Raw genomic sequence first — 16430 nt, 5'->3', positions numbered from 1 at the left:
TTTTAAAACAAAATATGTCTTACATTCTTAAACGGAAGGAGTAGTTTCCCACAACATAAATTTGATTTTAAGTCCAGTAACGAAGGTTGAATCCATGTAGTTAAGGGTGCAAGATTAGTGAGACATAGAAGTACCCATGCTGCAGTTCTTAGTTATTTGGCTGATGGTGGTTGTGACTATGCAACACTCCTACTCAAGCAGTCCTACTACCGGTAAAACGAAACGAAGTACTCCTAGCAGTGATCTTACCTAATGAGCACAGGAGGGTCCAATCATTATCCCTTTGGTCATGCGTGAAGAAAGGCCCGGTTGAAGTGCCGCTTTTGCTTTCCTTCGCCTCTTCTTTTCACGCTCGCCTTCTCTGAGTACTAATCCCATCCCCTTCTTCCGCAGTTAACTACAGTGGCACAAATTGGACAAAATACAGCAGAGTAGTGTCTCAATGTGAACCAGTCAGTAATGAAACAAGACCGGTATTACTGTACAAGAGAAAGGCCTATGTCCGAAAAGTTCACATGACAACGTAAATGCATTTCTTTCTCCAAGGGAAAAAAGGTAAATGCAATGTTCACTCAGGATTCATGAGTAGTTTCTTGCTGCGCCTCGTTTATCAACGAAAGACGTTATCAAATGTCACGTTAGACAAGCAGTTCTGGAGTTTGGACACATACATCAAGTATTGGTTGCTAATATAAATTCATCTGAATATAATTTTAAAGTTTAGGAGAGTTATCCCTCATTTAACAAGGTCAATCCCAAAACCCAAAAGACTGATGCCAATCCAGACTAACTGATTTATACACAACAGCTGATTTCCAAAGTTTGTTCTTATTGATGACTGGAGTATAAGCTAGTTCTCGGGGAATAACTTCGAAGATTTGAGACGTCAACCCATCAGTTCTCTTAATACCATTAGCAAGTTCCTGCAACAAAGAAAACACTGATGTCTATTAGTATATGAAAGAAAGTGGTCATGGTTGAGTTCAAATCAAACATCAAGAGCATCTTGGGCAGCAAAAAATCAACAAAGAAGAAACGCTCATATGCAAAACACAGCTTGCATACTATCGAATTAATTACTGACTGCAGTTGGGGGAGTCCCGAGGGGGATGAAGAAAAAGGAATGGCTTGACCAGAAGCCAAAAACGTAGATGGCTCACATTTACTTTTCATACATTATTTTGTAACTCAAACATTCAATTTAACACAAAAGTAAGATAGGACATCATAGAATTGTGATTGTGCCCTTGACAAGTTAAAATTTATCGGACAAATTGATGATACGAGTGAGGTTTACTGAACCAAAAGTGTGTTACTAAGGTGATAACCACAAACTGAAAGGGTGCAATGCCCAAGCAGTGCAAGTATTACCAAAAAAAAAAGGTCTATACAATCCACGTAGTGTAGTGTATTAGTGTCATTCTTTCTAGGGGGTTCAAAATATATTCCGGACAACAGTCTATATGCTTCAGGGTTATACTTAATGCCTTAAAATACTTGGGACACACAAAACTACTCCCTTTTCTTCCTGGGCATACCGAACAGCCTGAACTCTGAAATGCAACCTATATTGCATGCCTTTCAGCTGCAAGTTGTAATCCTACTCTCTGAAAGCTCAAAAAAAAAATCTTACATAAGTTGCTATATTTTCTGACACAACGTGGTCTTTTTGATTGTTCACTTAAACCTTCTTTCCTGGGCATTCAATCAAGAGGCTATTGGCCATTGCAAACCCTCCACTTACGCCTGATCAGTTATTTCCTTACCGATGACAGAATAAGGTTTTATCTGTGATTTCAGCAGGACTCGTACTGTTATCTAATTGGTGTGTCTACTAGACCTCGCTAGTTCAGCCATTTACTTCAGGAATCTAGTGTCCAGGGCCTGGTACAAAGATTGCATATAGAAGGCTTATCCAGATATGTTCATTGACATTTTACTGGCCTATGTATAGATGATGGTGGTAGCTAAAAATTCAAGCTTGTGAAGCTTGATCTTCTGAACTCCAAAAGTCATTGCAGCATTTTACAGCAAGTTGCGCCTTTACTGTGGAGCAGCTGTTCGGTAATGCACAGTATCTAAAGTTACAGTACAACTATTTGGGATTTGGAATCATTGGGCTCCAAGAAAATAGTGCATGTTTTGATCAGTTATATGGTCTCTCTGAATGGCTAGGAACAATATTTTAGCCTTTCATTAAAAACAGTCTAAATAACTCTACATACATATGTAAGCACATCATCTATTTAAGTTGCCTATTTGAATACATCTTCTGACACCCCCAAGGCACAAACGCAGTAGATTGTTAAATATACTACAATCTCATAACTAATAGGCTGTACACTTTCCGGTTCCTAACACATAATTTAAACTTACAACAAAGACACTGCTTTGTAATGAAACCAATCGCTCAGTAACATTGGGGCAGGTGTGCAAGTTGGAAAAAAAACATCCAGCATGTCATTGCCATGTGGCCCCAGGATCCACATGTCATCCTTGCATTGGATGTTATATTTCAATTTACACATCCTCAATGTTACTGAACAAATTTTCTCTTTTGTTGTAATAAATTTAGTGTTTGTGATAGTTGACTATTTTATAATGAGTTGAAATACCAGATCAACAAGAATCCAACTGACCTCACAGCATGCAGCCTCAAAGAGGTGTAGTTTGGGTGAAAGCATCCAGGATTTTCTCTTCAAGTTTATATTCAGCAACCCACATACCGCTCTTCTTGCGCAAGAGGTCCTTGTGGTCCGCCTTCTTCTGCTCCTTGAGCTTCGCCTTCTTCCTCCAGCTCTCCAGCTTCTCAGCTCTTTCTTTCATCTGCACGTTATCTCATTTCAATTAAATGTTGTTTACAGAAAAAAAAAAAAAAGCATTTCGCATGCTTCTGAACTGAAACTAACATGGCTGAAACAGGCAATTATATGAATCACTACTGATGTCGGACCCCTCCGTTGGAGTCACCTCGTGTAGCTCATACCAGTCATTGGATCAGTAGCTGGTACGCACGAATTCCAACAGAAGTAGACATCACAGACATACATCGAATAAATACGATAATAGAGTACAACACAGAGTTCATTACAACAGAAGCCCGAAGACATAAATTAACAAACCCTCAAAACACAGCGGAAACACATAAAAGCGATCCAAGCCCTACAGACAGCTTGAGTGCAGACGAAACCGACTTCTCTAATCTTCATCTTCTCTTTCGACGAAGTCATCATCTGGATCTACAATTAGCAAGTGTGAGTACATAAGGTACTCAGCAAGTCCTACCTCAAATGGGAAAATTAGATGCTTAAAGGTAAATCAAGGATAAGGCTGTAGAGTCTTTTAGGTTTTACGGAAAGCTAGTTTCATTGATGCAGGGTTCATTTTGTAAGGACTAACTTTAATAAAAACACTTCCGAAGAGAATATATAAGTTGAGCTCATGGGGGGAGGGGGGTTGACAGCCCTGGGGGAGATACATCCGTCCTGCCAGTTCCCACAAGTCTTTTACCAGCGGACACACAGTCCAGGAGGCTTAGAGCACAAAGCCAAAACCCTTCTTTTCGAAAACACGGGCACACAGCCCACTCACATACCAAGGAGATACTCACGCCGAAAAGCTAATCATTGTGATCAAACCATAGCATGTCCTTGACCGAGGACACAGCTATCCGGATAGGTTTAACACTTTGCAGAGATTGTACACTTTACCCACAAGATATGCACAGGCTCCCACCTTAGCAACTGGTGAAGCTGTCATAACGAGACGCAACGACCTCACAACGAAGCCACAATATCCACCCATGAGGCACTAAGATACCAGGGGCTTTAGAAGATTCACGGGAAGGACCACTTAGCAATCCCAAGGCTTTGACAGAGCCTCAACAATATCACCAGCCGGACCTTGGGCGACACACTACCCAAGTCTTCTCCTGGTCCCCATTGTCACTACCGGCCTCCGGGTGGGTACCGCACTAAGTCAGAGGGGTTAGGTCAAATCCTGCCCATACAAGCCATGTGGTTGTACGAGTGGATACTAGGTGAAATATCACAGCGAACCGGTCCTTATATGACCGAGGCAAGAGTCTCCCAGCAAGAACACCACAAAGGCGAACCTTGCTCCAAGGTAGCTTCCACCTTTGTGGGGCACCTTACTCACCCTCGTCAACACTACTCTAGAGTTTTCTCAAGAACACAAGTTTTACACGCACAAGCACCAAGCACACATCACTCCACATTGTAAAGCATGATTATCACATGTAAATAATCTAGTTCTTTCATTTGAGCAAGGTAATCCTAAGCATACTAGTAAACAAGCATTCATCCGAACAATCATTATAGTTGATGTTGGGAACCTTCTAGGGTTTCAATGAAATAAAGGTAACAATGACAAGGCATGGGATAAACAAACTGGATCATAACTATTCTAGCATTTTTTAAAAAGAATCACAACTATTAATCTAATCATGCATACTCCTATTGTTTGAAACAACGGCTCTACGGGTTGTATTTAAAAACGTAGGATCAACATGATCAACGGTTGTAGGACTTGCCTTCGTTGAAGTCCTCGTCTGCTCCTTCTTCAAACTCCGAGTCCTCGGGGTCTTCCTCGAATGCTCCTTCCTCTAATAATCGCAACAACGACATAGGCACAATCAATCAAACAATTAGAACAATGACCAAATAATTTACAAAAATTATGAAATTGACATGATTGGGTAGATCTCGAATTTAGATGAATATCGGTGGAAGAATCGATGAAAACGGAGTTAGGACGGAGGAGAAACGGGCTTCGGAAGTTTTGCCGGGAGAGAAATTCAGAAAAAGAAAAGAGGAGAATATTCTCGGAATATTCTACTGAGTCGGCTCGGGTTTACGGCTCATGACTCGGCTCTCGGCTTACAGCTCACGGCTCACAGCTCGGCTCTGGGATCGGCTCACGGCTCGGCTCGATTTCATGGCTCGGCTTAGTGGCTCGGTTGTTGGTGGGCTCGGCGGCTCGGCTCGGCTAAAAGAAACGGGGCCCACCTGTCAGCTACACAGAGGAGAGAGAGATAAAAGAGAGAGGGAGAGCAGAGAGAGAACGGGAGGGAGAGAGAGGAAGGGGCGCGGCGGCGGCGGCGGCGGCGGCGGCGGCGGCGGCGGCGGCGGCGGCGGCGGCGGCGGCGGCGGCGGCGGCGGCGGCGGCGCGGCGGCGGCGGCTGAGGGCAGCGGAGGGCCTCGCAGGCGGAGGGCGGCGGCAGAGCACCAGCCGGGGGCGACGGCGGCCGGAGGGAGGCGGCGGACCGAGGAACGGCTTCGGCCGGCGCGAAGAAGCGGCGACGGAGCACCGACGACAAAGCGGCGGCGGCCGGCGGTAGGAGGGACCCAAGTACGCTAAAGGAGGGAGAGGGAAGGGGAGAAGGGGGCTGGGGAGCTCACCGGCGGCGGGGTTCTCGGAGTGAGGTGGCGAGGTGCTCGGAGGGGCTCGGGGGGAGAGAGAGAGTAGGAGTGAGGTGGGTGAAGGCACTGTTCACCGCCTTTTATAGGGGTGGCAACGGAGCGGGCGCACGGGGCGCGAGGAGGCTGCACGGGGCGCAAGACGAGGCGCGGGGCGCGAGGACTGCCGGTCAGCAATGCGACAGCGCGGTGTGGCGCGGCGCGGCAGACGGGTCACGGGGAGGGGATGGAGGAGAGAGGAAGAGAGAGAGGGGGGGATAAATTTAGGGATTTGACAACTGAGATGCCCACTTAATCCGAAATTAATATAGCAACTTACGTAATGGTAAGACTCGCATTCCATGAAGTCCGGACGAACGAGGCAATTCCTCAAACAAGTTATGTGCAATGGAGAACAGCAAGAACTAAGAGAACGATGATCAGGAGAGGGAAGGGGAAGCGAAACCTACGAGGGCCTGGCGGAAGCCCTGCTCGAACGCGCGCCGCTCGGCCGCGCGCGTCTTCGCAGCGGCGGCCTTGGTGGCCTTGCGCTCCTCGTTGGCGACGCGGGCCTCCGCCTTGCGCTGCCGCTCAGCCTCCATCAGCTGCACCTCGTAGGTGTACTGCCGCCACAGGTCCCGCACGTCGCGCGCGTAGCCCTTGCGCAGCCGCTCCAGTTGCACCCACACCTCCAGGGGCTCGCCCGCGGGCTCCCAGCTCCCCGGGTAGCCGCTCGGCCTCGAGAACTCGTGCAGCTTAGGCCTCACCAGGGCCTGTGCTGAGGCGTGGAAGCCGCGGAGGAGAGGGCACATGAGGCGGTGCGGTCGGGAGGAGGAGCGCACCATTGCTGCCACAAACGGAGGACAGATCGCGGTGGCCGAGGCTGGCGGAGTGGAGCAAGTAAAGAGGAGAGTATTTTTTATATTTTATATTTCGAAAATAAAAAAATAAAAAAAGATGTTCATTTGAAATATATATATATATATATATATATATATATATATATATATATATATATATATATATAATTAGACTCCCGTTGCTCCTAGAATGAGTTGAAATTTTTTAGAGTAAGGTTATATCATCTTCTACATTATATTTTTAAAAAAACTATAACTATTTAGGTAGTATTTAAAAATTTAAGTGTATTAAATTTTTATTTTTTTAACCTGTCATCTAAGAACGATAAGTTTATTTTTTAAAACTTATCATCCTTCCACGGACGATAATAATTTATTTAAAAAAATATCATTTATTGAAAATACGACAGTAGTTTTATTTTATAATTTTTTAAAATAGATGTCTATTTTACATTTTTTTTATTTTCGTAATATAAAATAAACTCAAGAGAAGAGGACCCTCTTGCTGCCTTTCCCGAGTTAAAGCCCGGCCCGCGTCAGATGAAAGAGCCCTAATTGAAGAGGGCCCTGCAGGAATAGGCGATTTGATCTGAGCAAAAGGCAGACCGGGCCGGTTCGGACGAGTTGGCCCAAGTACAGTAGAATCACATGTGGCCATGTTAAAGGCCCTGTTTGGATGCTAAGTTTTTTTTAAAAAAGTTTTGGAAAAATACTACGGTTTTGCAAAATACTTTGGTTTTTAAAAACTTGAAGTTATTTGGATATAACAGACCTTGTAGTTTTAATGATAGTATTGCTTAAAATGTAGCCTTTTTGGAGTTTTAAAAACTCCACTCAGGACCTCTTTTTTCTAAACCATAGTATTGCTAAAAATAGTCTTTTTGGAGTTTTAAAATGTTAGAGATCTTGTAGTTTTAAAAGATAGTATTGCTAAAAATGTAGCATCTTTGGAGTTTTAAAAACTCCACTCAGGACCTCTTTTTTTAAAAACATGGTATTATGCAACCCTAGAAAGCTTAACTGAAGTGTTATGCATGCGTTCTCAGCATCACTATAATTCAATTTTCTCAATTTTGTTTGAACCTTTCCGTACAGTCTTTTTTTCTTTTGTTGTTCCTAAACTTTTCTTTTTCTAACTCCGACTTTACAATAACCAACCCTTGCTGGAACTTTCGAGAAACATTATCAAAATAAAAGGCGCACTACAAATGCTATCTTCGACTACACATCTATCGCCCATTCGCACCGGCAAGCGCCGAGTGGCACCAAGTAGAATAATCTTTTTTTGCAGGCTGAAAAAAGAATGGAGGTTTTATATCAAGCATAGCAATCGACACTCTGAGCAAGAGGCACTTCTATTTGAAACGACGAGCAGAAAGAATGCAAGGTAATACGATTACATGCATATGGTTTTTCAGACCCATATACCATGTTGCTAACTGCACCCTAGCTCTAAAACTCCCAAAAAATACCCGCCTAAAGAATGGAAAATGGTCTTCGCCGACCCATCCTTTAGTATGTACACTGTAAACTCCGTAGCAGTCATTGCTAGTCTAACCGTATGATGGTTAAAATTATGTCACGTAATCGACCCCTACTTCCGAACGATCGGTAGCACTGCATACCAACAGCTTGATGAAAACAATCAAACAGATTCCTCAGTGCGCTTCACGATATATCTTCCACCTAAACAGAAAGCGTGATCAGGAACTATAAACCAAAGTCTTGTTCACAGAGATCTGGTGGGCATATAAATGGAATATAATTGTGTTTACCTGCCATAACAATTAGCAGCTGCTACTCTGCTACTCCCGTAACAAATGCTGTGAAAGTTCAGAAATTCATCGCCACTCCCGGCAAGCACCACAACTCCAATTGGCACTCTCAGCAGGCTGTGCACTCTCCTCCCAAGGTGAGCAATGCCGGTGTATGTGCAGGCCACAGACTGCACATTTGAGATCAGGTGGCGGCTGAGGGTTCTTGCACTTGTTACATGCTACCTCATCAGACGAGGGATCATTTGTTGGGAGGTTCATATTTGAAGATTCGTCTTCTACCATGAAAGCCATTTCATCAAAACTAACTCCTTGTTGATCAAAGCTTCCTGAGCAGTTACCATCACCTTGCAGACCAGTAGAAATTCCAAATGCATTATCAAGCTGCGTTTCATCAGCTTCAAGCAGCTCTGTGAACGAGAAATAAGTCTGAGGTTCAAATTCCTCCATCGCAAAGCTACCACAGCTAGTGTCATTTGACTCATAATTAGCAGTTAAATCAGGAGGGGCAGCATATGCAGTTCCTTGGGAAAAATCCCACCCCAATAGCTCTGAAGCATCCACACTGTCAGCCTCCGACAAGGAGAATTCATTCATATGACTGAAACTGATGCTAGCATTCCCTGGAGGTTGATTCTGGATATAATACTCATTCACAGGTCTGCCAACTTGATCAAGGTCTTCACAGTTTTTAACTTGCGCTCTTCTTATGGACAGCTTCTGGTTAATTCCTGGGGTAAAGCTTGCCATGCTCATTGATATATCAGCATCCGCCGTTTCTTCCCCAATTGGTTCAACTATTCCATATGAGGCAAGCAGTGGGTCTTGATCTGCTAAAGCAAAAGTCTCCTCACTAGAGGGCATAGTTGCCTGCGATAACGTAGCAACTGTTTGTTCACTGATTTCTGGTTCAGGGTTCATATAATCATCTGAATGAGGACACTGTGGTATGGCTCGCCTTCGGCACCTACAGCATCGGTATGCAACCAATTCAAATATCTTTTCTTCCTCAATTTGCAAGGCATCGCCATGAAACCAATCTGTATATGGGGAATATCAATAAGTTAAAAAAACTGAAAGATAACACAAAAGGATGTAGCTCTAAGCTACAATAATGATAAAAGAACTTACTTCTGCACCTCTCACAGCGGACATACAGGAAATCTGGAGAATAAGTTTTGTTGCAGAGACAACAAACCGGTTTTATCGACGAGCCCATACCATCCTTGCTTTTTAGGATTACATCATTCGCCCTAAAATCACTTCCATCACTGTCGTTCTTATTTTTCTTCCACACAAGACCAAAATATGTGATGGCTTGAACTTTTTTAGGTTTTCTCGGTTTTTCTGGCTTTGACTTTTTAGATTTAGTCTTTGGCTGAGCCTGCACACTAGTCATATTCTGAGTTACCAAATTTGTAATTGGCAAGGCATCCACCTTTGCAAGTGGCTGGGCTTCCACCTTCGCAAGTGGCTGGGCTTCCACATTCGCAATTGGCTGGGGTTCCACCTTCACAAATGGCTGTGCTTCAACCTTTGCGACTGGTTGGGCTTTAACTTTCATAGCAGGTTCAGCAGAATGGGAAGAACCAACCTTAAAGATTATTTTGGGAGCAGTCACTGGCTGTTGGCCATTACTCTTCTGTTGAGGCCGGATATAACTTGCATTTGTATTGTAACTTGTAAGCATAAGATTCCGCTTCTGGAGGCATAACTTGCATATCAAATTGGAAGTAGTATTGCCTCCTTTACTACCAACAGATCTTGTTGTGCACTCTTTATGACAATTACCTGAAAGTTATTTTTAGTTCGCAACATTGTGAGTTAGTACTCAAAAGCTCAGAAATCGATCAATTATCTACTTGAATATTAAGAGGGAAAAAACAAACTTAAAGAGCATGCCAGTAATCCAGACCTTGACAAGAGCTGCATTTAACGACATCCCTGCATGTGATTCATCCAAAATACAAATACAAGAAGTGGAGATAAAGTCAGTATCTTAAAGAAGAATAAATGTATGAACACAATAAAGAGAAGTAGAAAAACCTGAAGGGAACATCCTTCTTGCATGAGGTGCAGGGATATACATCTCCCTTGTGAAAGAGATAAGAAAAGATATCCCTGGTAAATGCTTTCACTCGCCTTGGGTAGAAGTTGGTGAAACAGTTAGCATCTAACATTCCTGGAGTAGGCAAGGAGCTAACCCCAGCTTCCTGCTCAAATTCTCGCACCATGTACAGTGGCACATGGTTTTCAGAAAACCACATTTTGCTATGTTTATCCTGAGTATCTTCTGCTTCCAAAATATTTTTTGTTACACGAACAGGAAGATGCTTCTGGTTGGGAAACTTAAGTGCGTATCTTATCTTATTGTCAACTATTTTTTTACCACAGACTACTGCATTTCTGAGAGCAGAAAAGTCCCCATCTGAACTTTTTCCATCTGAAGGAATTTGATCTGGGGGGATGAATTCCTTCCATCTTATGTGGGCATCAAGATATCTAACCTGAGAGAAATGGATATTAGGACCATTGCTATTCCATAGGTTGATGTAAACATCAGGACAGAAGGTGCTAACCTGCAGAGCAAGTTGAGATGAATTCTGGCTCAATCCAACACATGCTCTCCAAGCAAATTGCCGAGTTCGTCTAGGGAGATTGGAACCTTCATGGTAAGATAAACCTGCAATCCTCTTTTTACCGCCTAGTGTATGACAAAACACGTCAACTTATTCACATCCTTGAGACTCATAGAAGATGAAATAGTAGTAGAATGTGCAGTACCTTCACGAGCAGCTTTTCTTATGGTCGAACTTAGAAGAGCCCCCCTCTGCAAGATACGTTTTGAAATATTTCCTCTGCTCCACCAAGTCCAGCTGTTGTCATCATCAGTAGCTGTAGCAGATTCAGAAGCCAACGAACGTTTTCTGCCCCGCTTTCCACCAGTCCCACGTTTTTGGTATGCTGCAGGACGGGATGCTCCAATAGATACACCAGGAGATTCCACAGGCCAATCATCTATTAGCTTTGACCAGCTTGCAGAAAATGCTAATCCACGAATGTTACTTTCCAACTGCAACATGCAACAATTTTTATAAGATAACAATGTATTTGTTTTACACTGCCCTTTTGAGCAATAACTTATTCTACAGAGACTTCTTTCTTTAGTACAATTTATTGCATATCCAACTTGATTCTCCAGAGCAATTAGCACGCAATATATTGTAGTAAATATGCTAATATATTTCATATTCTTTTCTTCTGCCTTAAGACTTCCTTGTCTAATCCATTTGATTATCCAAGAGTTGCGCCTGCAAAGCACTAGAGGACAGTACCACACAACTTTTGTGTTTTGGTATTATCTGTTGGGAATAGCAACTTGTATTCCCTAAGGCCATGGGCCAGTATATATACACATGTACAGATGACAATATGCAAAGAACCCTAGACTAGATTACACAATCTAACATTATCTAGGTCTTTTTTTCACATTGGCTCTTATACAACTACTACTACTACAACAACAGCAGCAGCAGCAGCCTTTGTTAGTTTATTTCTTGAAATATGCTTCATTATGTGGCCCCTGTATATATCCCCTCCATGTGCTGGAACTGTGGAAACCATTCCATAATAAACTAGACCTAACAGTGGGCTGGCAGCTCAAACAGGCTCCACTTTTACAGGTTCCAGCAGCAGCTAGTTGCTCGGTCTAGATTAGAAACTGGTTCTCCTAATCATAAGGAATTTTGGACTAACTTGCCCTTAATGAATTAGCCAACCTAGGCCCTAACCCAACATGCATGTCGTGCAGAACTGTAGCCCAATAAACTCCTGTCCAAAATCTTAACCCTTGTTTCTGGCCTGAAACACTAAATAGCACAAGCCCCTCATCTTCATTTAATTATTACAATCTGCCCATCCATCTATGCAATTTTTGCCATCTCAAACAAGTGATAGGGGTTTGCTAAGTGTGTTTTTTCCTGCTGAATAATCTCAAAGGTTTGTCGGACCAGGTTATGTTTGCTTGTATTTTGATTTAATTTCCTTTATTGCAATAAATAAGTGTAAGTGTATCTAGCTCAGGCTGCATAAGAAATCCGAAAACATGCTTTTGCAAATCGTGAAGAATCCAAAATAAGTTTGCTCATTAATATGCCCCTAAATGACTGCATGCTTTTAGTACTACACTCCTCACTATATATATATACATACACTAAATAGCCTTCATGTCACTATAAATACTAATAATGTGCTGAACCGCCACTTCCTGTTCTTAAAAGTACTGGTGGTCATAGTTATGCATTAGATTATGTAAAACACAATGACACACTTCAGAGTAAATATATCATGAATTAGTTGTAGTATTGAGGATGGTAACTATATATATCATGTAGCATATTGATAAGTATCAAAGAATGCAGAAAAAACATGAACTGGATCATATAACTCACTTCAAGCAAAAGAGGCACTACAGTTCTGCAGTTGGAAGCTTCTTGTAGTTGCTTATGCCACCGTTGTTTCTGCTGCGTGTCTTGTAGCGAACCAACTAAAAGGCCACACAAACTTTCCTCCATGTTGGCTAAATAAGCAACAATGCTGGGGAAATGGCTATCAGAATTTTTTATTAAACGCATGACACTAAGAAATCGAGCAGATCCTTTAGCAGCATTTGTCGTGGCCATGTTAAGAAAACAAGCCTTTTTATTTCCAATTGCTGAACTTCTACATGCAAGGCACCAACCACATCTATCTCTTGGGACTTCCATAAGCTTCTTCTCGGTACTCGGCCAAACAAATTGTGCGGCTGCTGAGGAAAATGCTTTCATTTGTAGAGCGTTGTCCGCAGCCATTTTCTTCCTTGGATTTGTGGCCAGTTGGGATGCTGAAACCTTACCTTCATCAGATGCAATAACTGCTAGATTGGCAGCAGCACATGCTGCAATGTAACCGTGATTGTACAGATTCATGTAAGCCTGTGGTTTGAAAGACGACAATTTTGCTGGCTTGCCGCCACTAATGTTTCCAAATCTTTCAGCAATCAGCTGAAGGTGGTCTTTACCTTGATAAGATGGATAAAATGATTCTGCCTTTGCAGAAATGGTGCTCACGGTACCTTGCTTAGGCATGCCATTAATTCCTGAAACGCAGGTGGATAAGTCTGGACAAAATAAGTTCTGTGCTGGCTGTGCTTGTGCTATGTTAGGCACACCTGTTACAATGGACCCATTATGATGAGAAATTGAGGATACCACAGAGGATGCGAAAGCTCCATTTCTGGGTGCATTATATATGTTGTTCTGAGCTGACAGAGTTTGCCTGCAAACTTCATTATTCTTCTCAGTGACAGCACCTAAGCTAGTCATGCATTTTTGTTCCTTCAGGTGTTCAGCTGAGCATATTGTATATTGATTAGCCACAAAGTCCTGCCGTGCATTTGTTTGAGGAAGTGCTACTGTCATACTGTCCCCACCATCTTTTAAAGTTCTCCTAACACTTCCATCTCCTGCCTTCATTGGAGTAAAACTCAACATATTGGATTGCGGAGTTTGGTTTGTACTAACTTCTTTACCTATTTTTGATCTCTCGCTCTGGAATATATCAAGTAAATGCTTCCAGTACTCCTTTATTCTCCTGCATATATCCATATATGCATCTGAGTGAGCAAGTATTTGGAGGACCTTGACAACATCATAATGATTGTAATATCTTGCATAAGATTCTGCATTTGAAGATGTTCCAATCCTGCAGTATTTGATAGAATTAACATTAAAGGAAGTATAGAACAAAAAAATAGGAGAATGGTGATGCAAAACGAACATTAGTAAACCCGAGTTATTGTGCGATTAATTTGCAAGAACTTACACCAGTAAATAGTTGCAGGATCCTAAGAAGAGCCTCCTGCACATATCGATGCCAAACATTTGAGCTCCTCTTGCACCGCGCTCAATTCTTGACGAAGTTGGTCCAAGCTTGTTAACCACACATTCTGGACAAAACCATTCTCCCTGGGGAAGGAAGGCTTTGTTGAGACCAATACATCTCGAATGATATGCCCATGGACAGCCATCACAGCATACCAAAGTCCCATCCATTCCACATATTCGGCAATCATCACTGTTGCCATCCTGAGAAGCGTTTGCTACAACAGCTTCTGGATTTGTTGCATTCAGAGCAGTTTCCAGGTTCTGTAAATCATTAATCCTTTTGTAAGCAGAAGCCTTTGTGGCTCTAGTCGAGACTGCTCTTGAACCAGCCTCCAAAAACACACTAGAATCTGTCTCATATTCCATCTCCTCGTTGTAGCCTTCTCGATCCTCTAGTTCAGTTTTGAGTTCTTCTGAATCAATGACATGATCACAGAGTATTTGCAGCACCCTCAGCTTCATGGCAACAGGAAGTTTATAGTATTCAATGGCTAGGAGGCTCCTACCAAAACTTCGGCCCCCTAGATTCTTAATGCAACCCATCACATACAGGTACTCTAGTAAGAAAGTTGGCCAAGTCAATGTGTCCAGTAATGCCCAATCTAGATACCTGCGCACAGTTTAACGAAAGTGAAAAATTATCAGCATTTTAAGTAACAATACACAACATTTACGAAATTAGTTACCCTAGTTAAGAGGGGGTTGATAGGCTATGTACTTCAAGCAATTTGAAGCAAGTTGTGACCCTTCAGAGGATTTAGTTTCAAGATGCCGCCTCAGTGCCCGCAGTAGCGAGACATGTACAGCATCCAACAAATTATTCTGCACAGTGCAACTAATGGCTGCAACAAAATCATCCAGCCCAAATGGACCCAGAAACAGCTGCACACTGAACGATCGCAAGAAGTTATAAACAGAAAAGAGATAGCTTATGGACTCCTCTGGCACAGCAATGTCTCCTGATGATGGAGGCAACTCCACAGCCTGTACTGGCGGGCATGGCTCAGATGGTTCTTCTTTAGTGAAATCTGACGAATTGCTCGAAGATTCAACATCCTCAGACATATCTGAGCCAGACCCACTCTGCTGCGGCGCATCAGGCCTGGCAGAAATCTCACAGACATCAACTCTTTGCCTAGTACTTGCTGGCCCTTTCACCTCGGAGGCACTCCCTGATGAAACCAGCAAGTCCAGCTTCCTCTTCCTGCAGCTCAACTTCATGCCAGATGAACCATTCTCCTCAGCCATGAGTAATTCCCGGAGCTGAGGAAGCCCCAAATCTTCACCATGTCCATCCTCAAACAGCACACCATACATCCCAGTAGCGCTATCATAAGATGCAACCTTCCCAATAAGAATCCTTCCATACCCTGGAGCGCTCCGGCCAATGTAGTGCCCCACCAAGCATTCTCCTACTTCCTTTTTCACCTGAAGGCTGCCAGCAGGTGTGGTAGGCTCTTGATTCACCGCTCTGCCCTCACCTTCCTCCATCTTAACCTCGCTTGCCACAGCCGCCACAGTGCGCCCCTGCTCCAAAATGCTTCCCTCATTTACCTCGCTCGCCGCAAGTGCTGCAGAGTGCTCTTTGCTCGCGACGTCACCCTCATCCACCTCCATCTTCACTTCAGACACCTCAGGGGCCACATCTTGCACTTTCCCCTGAACGATTCCCTTGTTTACCTCGCTCACCGCAAGTGCCGCCACAGAGTGCTCTTCGCAAGCAGCGCCACCCTCATCCACCACCATCTTCGCTTCAGAGACCACAGGAGCCAAATCTCGCACTTCCCCAGGAATGCTGCCCTCATTCACCCTGCTCACCGCAGAGTGTTCCTCGCCCACGGCGCTGCCCTCATCCACCTCCATCTTCATCTCGCTGACCGAGGGCCCCACGGCATGATCGGGGTCCGCAGCGATGCCCTCACCCGCCTCCTTGGCTCCGCGCACCGCAGCAGGTACTTCCACCGCCGCGCTAGCATCGACGGTCTCCATCTTCGCCTCATCAGCAGACGGCGGTGGGGCTGAGGCAGGGGAGGCGTCAGCTCTCCGATCCGAACCCTCCCCGGGCTCCACGGCGTCCATAGTATCCGACGCGAAAACCCTAGCGAGTGCGCGCCCTACAAAACCATCCGCACCGCGAAATCGCGATCCGACAGCCTAGATTCCGACGGTATTGGTGAAGCGGAAGCGGAGCGAGACAGCGCCGACGCAGATGCAAGGGACGGGTGCGGTGGGGCACGAATCTGAGAGTTTGGGGAGGAGGCCGCCGATGCGCCGATCTCGCCCTCTTGCGGCACCAGCGCCGGGTCAAGGACAAAGTAGGCGACTGGGATGGGGTGGTGGGGTTAGAGCGGCGGCAGGGCTTGCAACCCTATGGCGGCGGCGGCGGCGGCAGCGGTGCGATGGAGAGGGGATGCGAAGAGGTGGAGATGGTGGGAGGAGGAGGGCAAGGGGAAA

The 16430-nt window shown here is 44.2% G+C and overlaps 2 protein-coding genes across 2 annotated transcripts; both read right to left on the bottom strand.

Annotated features, from left to right (window-relative positions):
- Nucleotides 1–167: 167 nt before the first annotated feature.
- LOC133906784 (uncharacterized) lies at nt 168–6302 on the bottom strand. Its single transcript, XM_062348794.1, has 3 exons — nt 5888–6302; nt 2640–2826; nt 168–923 (listed from the first exon to the last, which is right to left on the bottom strand). Exons 1-2 carry the CDS (start codon nt 6260–6262, stop codon nt 2656–2658), a joined length of 546 nt encoding a protein of 181 aa, XP_062204778.1. The 5' UTR covers nt 6263–6302; the 3' UTR covers nt 168–923; nt 2640–2655.
- A 1301-nt stretch (nt 6303–7603) lies between these two features.
- Nucleotides 7604–16430, bottom strand: LOC133906508 (DDT domain-containing protein PTM-like). The gene is made up of 10 exons (XM_062348430.1): nt 14695–16430; nt 13915–14586; nt 12504–13794; nt 10837–11125; nt 10632–10756; nt 10099–10559; nt 9968–9996; nt 9184–9843; nt 8053–9092; nt 7604–7963 (listed from the first exon to the last, which is right to left on the bottom strand). The coding sequence occupies exons 1-9, from the start codon at nt 16053–16055 to the stop codon at nt 8119–8121; spliced, it is 5862 nt and encodes a 1953-aa protein (XP_062204414.1). The 5' UTR covers nt 16056–16430; the 3' UTR covers nt 7604–7963; nt 8053–8118.

This window comes from Phragmites australis, chromosome 23 (genome assembly GCF_958298935.1).
Source record: "Phragmites australis chromosome 23, lpPhrAust1.1, whole genome shotgun sequence".
NCBI lineage: Eukaryota > Viridiplantae > Streptophyta > Magnoliopsida > Poales > Poaceae > Phragmites > Phragmites australis.
This window is presented reverse-complemented; position numbering and strand designations above follow the sequence as displayed.

Bases quoted from the DNA above. Each gene is read 5' to 3' on its own strand.
- LOC133906784 (XM_062348794.1), bottom strand. From the start codon at position 6,262: ATGGTGCGCTCCTCCTCCCGACCGCACCGCCTCATGTGCCCTCTCCTC. The intron at 2,827-5,887 runs GTAGGTTTCGCT...GATAACGTGCAG, and splicing joins AGGGCTTCCGCCAGGCCCTC to ATGAAAGAAAGAGCTGAGAA.
- LOC133906508 (XM_062348430.1), bottom strand. From the start codon at position 16,055: ATGGACGCCGTGGAGCCCGGGGAGGGTTCGGATCGGAGAGCTGACGCC. The intron at 10,757-10,836 runs GTACTGCACATT...GTCATACACTAG, and splicing joins AAGAAAAGCTGCTCGTGAAG to GCGGTAAAAAGAGGATTGCA. The intron at 10,560-10,631 runs GTTAGCACCTTC...CATTTCTCTCAG, and splicing joins CATCTCAACTTGCTCTGCAG to GTTAGATATCTTGATGCCCA.